Source organism: Lactuca serriola, chromosome 5 (assembly GCF_051521515.1).
Source record: "Lactuca serriola cultivar US96UC23 chromosome 5, Lser_US96UC23_V15, whole genome shotgun sequence".
Classification (NCBI taxonomy): domain Eukaryota; kingdom Viridiplantae; phylum Streptophyta; class Magnoliopsida; order Asterales; family Asteraceae; genus Lactuca; species Lactuca serriola.
Window position 1 is genome coordinate 363,377,910 of NC_136412.1, and position 7,675 is coordinate 363,385,584.

The following is a 7,675-nucleotide window of genomic DNA, read 5'->3' on the forward strand; positions in this document are numbered from 1 at the left end:
ATGTACTTTGAAACGCTTGGATTTTGAATCTTTGTAATTGAATATTTTTCATTCTAGCAATTTGCTATATGGAACTGTAGTTGTTAAAAAAAAGTTACATATAAATAGTTATGTGGGTATATTAAAAATAATAATACGGATATGATAATTTACTAGATTCACTTAATTTTCAATTTCATTTTCGTGTTTTATGGATTTTATTATATATATTAAATTAAATGTGTTAAACTTAATTAATTAGAATTATATAATTAATATATATATATATATATATATATATATATATATATATATATATATATATTAGAAATTCTATAATTAAGAAAATAATATTAATACCTTAAAATCTGATAGCATTGAATATTAATGATATTATCTTTTGTGAGCATTGTTATGATTTTTATTTAATAAAGTGTTAGTATTCATAAAACATAAAGAAATTAAAAGCTAATATTATTTAAATAAACAATTATAACATTATAAAATGTTTATGAATTATTTAGATAAAATAAAAAAATGTATGCATTATTTGAGGATTGTGAATTTGTGATGCTACTTGACTTGGTATTTTGGTTGGATTCGGAAGAAAATTGACCTAGCGACCAACCAAACAACAACGCGGTTTCAAGCTAGCCTTCCCATGCAGACGTTGACTTCATTCCATCAAATCTTCTTTAAAATATCTCCCCCATCCTTGCATTCACCAAATCCATACAAAAAATACATACATTCGTTATGCATGCATTAAAGTCACCACTAATGGCTTCTTCCCTCTATATTTGCACCCCCTTCCTCATCCTAGCACTCTTCCTTTCCCCGACCTCTTCCGCCGTCGTACCATCAGCTAATTCCTCCGTTTGCCAATACACCCGCTATCCATCATTCTGCCGATCATCCCTCCCCATCAACAACTCATCTGCCAATGTCTACGACTATGGCCGCTTCTCCGTCCGTAAATCCATATCGGCCGCTCATAAATTCTCCTCCTTGATAGATAAGTACCTGAGCGGCTCCTCCGGTTTGACAACTGGTGCCATTCATGCTCTTCAAGATTGCCAATACTTAGCCGGAGTCAACATTGACTTCCTAACAAACGCTTTCCAAACCGTCGACAAATCTCAAACGACGCTTTCTACAATGAAATCCCAAGATATTCAGACGATGCTTAGTGCCATTTTAACCAACACCCAGACATGCATAGACGGCCTCCAAGCCACTGCTGCTTCTTGGAGCTCCAAAAATGGAATTTTGGCCCCCCTGGCTAACGACAACAAATTGTATAGCGTATCTTTATCTTTGTTCAACAGAGGATGGGGTGTTAAGAACAAGAAGAAAAGTTCTTCCGTTTCAGCTCATAAGCAACATATTGGTTTTAAAAACGGACGATTGCCTCTAAAAATGTCTGAAAGAAGCAAAGCCATTTTCGAAACTGTGGGAAGAAGAAAGCTTCTTCAGACCGACGATGGCGGAGATCAGGTTGTGGTGAGTGATATAGTGGTGGTCAGCCAAGATGGGTCTGGCAATTTCACCACCGTCACCGATGCCATTAACATTGCTCCTAATAAATCTGCAGCCGCCGATGGTTATTTCTTGATTTATGTGACAGCAGGCGTTTATGAAGAGTATGTGAACATCCCGAAGAACAAGTTGTATCTGATGATGATCGGGGATGGAATTAATCAGACGGTCATCACCGGAAATCACAGCGTCGTAGATGGCTGGACCACTTTCAACTCTGCTACATTCAGTACGTACTAGCTAACATCGACTTAATTATATGTATATATTCTCAAACTTTTAGCACAATCGAATTGAATTGACATTAATTTCATGAATGTTTGCAGTCGTGACTGCGCCGAATTTCGTGGCGGTGAACATAACAATCCGTAACACCGCCGGAGCAATAAAGCATCAAGCCGTAGCACTACGAAACGGAGCTGATTTATCGACATTCTACAGCTGCAGCTTCGAAGGTTACCAAGACACATTATACACACACTCCCTTCGTCAATTTTACAGAGAATGCGACATTTACGGCACTGTAGATTTCATATTCGGGAACGCCGCTGTAGTTTTCCAAAACTGTAATCTCTACCCTCGATCACCCATGTCCGGTCAATTCAATGCGATTACAGCACAGGGCAGAACAGACCCTGGACAGAACACCGGGACCTCAATCCAAAATTGTAATATTCAGGCCGCTGAAGACTTGGGTTCAACCAGGACCTATTTAGGACGACCATGGAAAGAGTACTCACGAACAGTTTACATCAAGACGTTCATGGATACATTGATCGACGCAGTGGGATGGCGGGAATGGTCCGGTGATTTTGCGTTGAATACGTCGTACTACGCAGAGTTTGATAATTCAGGTCCAGGGTCGGACACTAGTGGGAGAGTTACTTGGCCCGGATTCCACATCATAAACGCCACGGATGCGGTTAATTTCACGGCCTCAAGTTTCATTCCTGCCGATGAATTTCTGCCTCAGACGGGAGTGCCTTACAGTAGTGGCTTATGATTTTTCAGCATACATGTATAGTTGCTACACAATTTAGAATCTCCTAATTTATTTTATTTCTTCTTCTAATTCAACGAAGTGTTGTATTAATAAAAATAAATATAAATACAGGCATATGAAAAAAAATCAAATTAAAGTATATCTCCTGTATAACACCAAAATGACCAAATCCCTTATTTGTTTCTTTCAAATTTGATATACAACACAACATAAAAATAGTAACCAAAGCTCTTCTATTCAAGGGTATCAGGTATTGTTATCATTCATTAAGATCAATGGTTCAAACCTTTGTCATACCGGTGAAATTGAAATTAAGAGTAGTTTAAAATTTAATTAAATTTGCCTGTAAAAAAAACTTAAAAATAATATTGGTCAATATCTAAAAAATACCGAATACAATCTTTCTACTATTTATTAACATCAAATTTGATCTTAAAGTTTACTTGTACTAATTAATATTTTAACTATGAATTTTTACATACACAACAAGAAATAAGTCTATTAGCGATATTAGCGACAATAGACACTTTTAGCGACGATAATAGAAAAACTTGTTTTTTGTCGTCGCTAAAAGTGCTTGTCGTTACTAATAACCTGCCACCGGCGATCCCAAATCCCCATAGGAAAATGCATCCTGGCCGTTCGTTTTTAAATGATCCATCGGTTTGGGTTTCATCTCGCGTGAAGCAATAAAGACAATGGCAATTGCAACGACATGTCGTCACTAATGCTGATGATCCGTGTGACCACCCCAGAAGAGATTTTGACCCTTCGTTTTTCCTTGATCTGATGGCTTACACTCACGTAGAAATGACACATGTTTTTTCTCCAACCCTTCGCCGCTATTGCCCTAATGTCACATCTAAAGGTGTCGCCCCAAAAGTTGTCGCCCCTTTTGTTCTTGCGTTCATCCCAGATCAGTCATGCTTGACTTGGGTGTATTTTCTTAAATAGAAATCTGATGCTACTCCTAAACTCAAGGATTTTATAAACCAAATTGAGCTTCAACTACGAAATCTAGTTCGCAATGTTCGCAACGACAATGGGATAGAATTCAAAAACCAAGCGTTTGAAGAATTTTTTCCTGAAAAGGGAGTCTCACACAACTTTTTTGCTCCCTACACTCCACAACAGAACGGTGTGGTTGAAAGGCGAAACCGCTCTTTGTGTGAAGTTGCACGAACTATGCTCACTTTCGCATGTCTACCTCTTTACTTCTGGGCGGATGCTATTGCGACTGCTTGTTTCACCCAAAATAGATCCATCCTGAATAAGCGATTCTCTATTACTCCCTACGAAATCATAAATAATCATAAACCTAATGTTAAGTTTTTCCATGTATTTGGTTCCAGGTGTTTCATCTTTAATTCCAAGGAACAACGAAACAAATTTGATGCGAAAGCTTACGAGGGTATATTTTTGTGATATTCGCTGACCTCCAAGGCATATAGGGTTCTCAACAAACGTTCAAAGAAGATGGAAGAAACTACTATGTTACGTTCGATGACAACTACTTGAAGAGGATTCAGTCGAAAGAGACCCACTCGGAGCAAATCTTTCCTAAGCCAAGTCCAACCATTGTTCCAATCTCTAATATGTATGAAGAATTCATGCTACTCTTTGATGAGCCAGAGAAGGCTATCACATCTAAAGCGAAAGCAGCTGACAACAATGTAGATGAATTGAAGAAGATAATTGATGACGCTGCGAAAGACATACACAATCAGCTATCAACTGCGAACGTGCCTCAAGACACGAGTGCTACATTCCAGGGGGAATTCTGATTCCAATGCAAGTCCTCACCGGGGGGGGGGGGGGATCTACACCACAGGATACGAACATTCCATCGCAAGGGGAGGGTTACACTTCGTCTCTTTCTACTAACCCACCTTCCGATACAAATGACTCACCTCCCACAGTGGCTCACGAACCTCCATTCACAGGGGATTCTTCAATTCCTGAAGAAGAGGATATATCGTCATTCGAGGGGGAGAATAAGGATGCAAATAACGACTCGGATGTGCAATCAGAATTCAAAGAACTAAATGTTGAATTGGATCCCTCTTATGATCCAAACTATCCTCCAGTAACCAAATGGACCAGAGATCACCCGAAAACCCAAGTTATTGGTGAATCTTATGCAGGTGTTCTTATGATATCTCAAATAAAAGTGAAACGAACTGCATTATTCTCTAAAAAAGAATTATGTATGTTTAACTCATTCGTTTCCAAAGTTGAACCTGTCACACCCCAAAACCGAGAACGGTGGAATACGTTCTGGGTGGAGGACGTCATGTACAATATCATAACATTTGCATAATAGTAAAAACAAGCGTCAACAACCATTGCATTAATATAGTAAATTTAATTACAAGCGTGTTCTGTATAGTTTTTAATAGACACCAAAAGTATAACAAAATAAAAGATGAGTCTTGTATACGCTCCATCTTCTCAAAAGCTGCGTCAGTACCTGTCTATCTTTGACCTGAGGATACAAGTTATTTTGAAAACGAGTATCAGCATAAAGCTGGTGAGTTCATAAGAATTTAGTGTCGTTGTTTGTATAAAAGTGTTTACAATCATGTAGTATGAAAGCTGAAATTAATGTTTAAGAATAGTAGAAATCCCTAGAAAATCCTATATTTTCCAAAATTGAGCATTTGTAAGTTAAATCCTTCGAGTGTGTAAAAGTATTTCCATTAAAACCTTCAGTTATAAAAATAAGGTAATAAATTTCATTCACGTATCGTAAATAAGGAAAAGCATTGCCGGTTTCCTGTAGTAGTGTTACAAACTTCAATTAGTAATATATGTTTATTTACTTCGGGAAGTTAGCTTAGACTTTAAGTCTTAGTGTGTTAATTTGGATATGGATGTAATCTCTCAAGTAATCAAACTGAATGATAATAGAGGGTCCAATGACCTTCCCGGTCATACGTAGTGTAGCGATGTAGTGCCATCCCTAGGCCTAGTCGGCTCGGACTGTAGTTAACAGTCGGGATGTAATAGCGTCCGTCCCGTATAGATCTATACATGTAGTGTTGCTTTCCTTCCGGGAAGCTCTGGTTACATGGTATTTGCGCAGTAGAGTGCCGTATAGAGGGATAGTGCGTTATGTTCCGGATTAGTGCATTCTCTGGTATTATAGTATAGTAACTTTTAGTATAGCGTATAGAGTATTCTCTTTATTGTGCATTAACTTGTAGTAGTAGTATTTATAGTGGGTATCATAGTAATAGAGGTAATGAACAGTAGTCTTAACTATACCTATTATAGTTAAATGGTGTGTGGGATTGCAAGCCTTTGATTCACAAAGATATTGAATAAGATGAAGACTTTCATATCTAACACAAATATATATGATATATAACTAAGAATTCAACGACAGTCGGACGGATAACAGTATACCCTAAGACCATAATCAAACAAGAACAGGAAATAAGGCGAGTTATCAGTCCTAAGTCCTTTAAGTCTTACTTATATAAATATATTGGTGTAGATATAGTTTAAATGAAAAGTAATTTAAAAGCAGTTTGAAAATAATTTGATGACAATTGAACATAGAAAATGCGTTTGATGGTTATCTAAAACAGTTTTATTGATAAGTAGCTAAATGTATAGAAAATCCTTTTTGGTTGCAAGCTATAAATCACATATGATTTGATTCTAAAACTTGTTGCATTTAACTTGTATCCCCCACTAAAACATGTAAAAACATCTAAAAAGGTTAATTAAAGGGGTATGAACTCACCTGTAGCGAGTAGATCGGGTGGAAGTGTCGGATGAGCGTTTAGTGTCAAGTAAAGATTTGAACACACTCTAAGACCGTAGTAACATATGCAAACATATGTTTACAAGTAATTAGTGATTAAGACACTAATTAAACACATATAGACATCCTAATGCGAAGAAAAACTCTTTGGTCAAGTGATAGGAGGCTATTAGGTTGCAATGGAAGAGTATAAGGCCTCACCATGGAGTTTACTCTTCTAATACTCACCTTAGGTGAGTTTACGGCTGAGGGACCACTTCCCCCATGAGTTTACGGCCGTAAACTCATGGGAGGAGTGTATTTGTGTGTTTTCAAGTCTCTTGTATCACTAGGAAGGGTTCCAAGGTAATTTCCAAGGCTTAAGGGGTGTTTAGGGTTCAAAAGAGGCACTCCCTTGGAGTTTACGGTCCTAGGACCACTCCTTGGGAGTTTACGGTCGTGAACCCCATGGTTTACGACCGTGAACTCTTGGATGCCTCTCATACTTCGATTTTGGGGTCCTTAGCTCATGCCTAAAAGTTTCTAAGTGAAGATCCAAGGCTAAATAGGGGTTTAGGGCTTAATTTGCATAGTTTGAGGGAGTTTACGGCCTAAGAATGTTCTTGGGACGTAAACCCTCTTTCAAGCCTCCAAACTTGGTGTTTAATGTCTAGAACACTTCAAGGTTAAGTCCTAAGCTAGTTTTTAAGCCTAAGGAAGAGATTTGGGGCATTTTGGCACACTTTTAGGGGTTTACGGCCTAAGAGTGTTCTTGGGCCGTAAACTCCTTATTCTTGGCCTTCTTGGACGATTTTCAAGCAATATAGACATGTAATGAGTTTTAGAACAATCTAGGGTGAGAGAACTTACAGTTCGGAAGCGGAAACTTGCGGTTTTTGGATGGATCGGGCCTTGAGGAGAGAGAGTAGAGAGAGAGAGAGTGACTAGGGTGGTAAAAGGTCCAAATGATGTCTACTTACCCTTATATAGCGGTTGGGTTTGTCGCTAGGTGGGAATCTACCCGATACTGACGCTAGACGGGGTTTAAATTTTTACCCGATTAAATGGTCGTAATTAAAAACTTTTTCCGACTAAACGGGAGGGTAATTCACGTGTTTTTATTTATTTCATTACAACACTAATAAATAAAATAAAATAAAACATTTATTGAATTGACCACTCCAAATGTTAACGGAATCTTAATAAAAATAGAATATTCTATTAACGGAAACGGGTTATAACGATGAAATAAATTTTGGGTTGTCACATCATCCCCGTGTTAGAGGAAATTTCGTCCCGAAATTTAGAATTCAAGCAGCTAAGTTATTACAGCACAACTAAGCAAAGAGATGAGGATATTTTAGTTTCATTTGATCCTCGCGCTCCCAAGTGAACTCCGGTAC

The 7,675-nt window shown here is 37.8% G+C and overlaps 1 protein-coding gene across 1 annotated transcript; it reads left to right on the plus strand.

The window, feature by feature from the left end:
* Window positions 1-693: 693 nt before the first annotated feature.
* On the plus strand, window positions 694-2,660 carry LOC145055755 (putative pectinesterase/pectinesterase inhibitor 7). Its single transcript, XM_079004148.1, has 2 exons — window positions 694-1,747; window positions 1,845-2,660. Exons 1-2 carry the CDS (start codon window positions 736-738, stop codon window positions 2,519-2,521), a joined length of 1,689 nt encoding a protein of 562 aa, XP_078860274.1. The 5' UTR covers window positions 694-735; the 3' UTR covers window positions 2,522-2,660.
* The last annotated feature ends 5,015 nt before the right edge of the window (window positions 2,661-7,675 follow it).

What these genes read in the sequence shown, in the direction of transcription:
- LOC145055755 (XM_079004148.1), top strand. Translation starts at nt 736, where the DNA reads ATGCATGCATTAAAGTCACCACTAATGGCTTCTTCCCTCTATATTTGC. An exon ending in TTTCAACTCTGCTACATTCA is followed by an intron (nt 1,748 to 1,844) that starts GTACGTACTAGC and finishes GAATGTTTGCAG; the next exon opens with TCGTGACTGCGCCGAATTTC.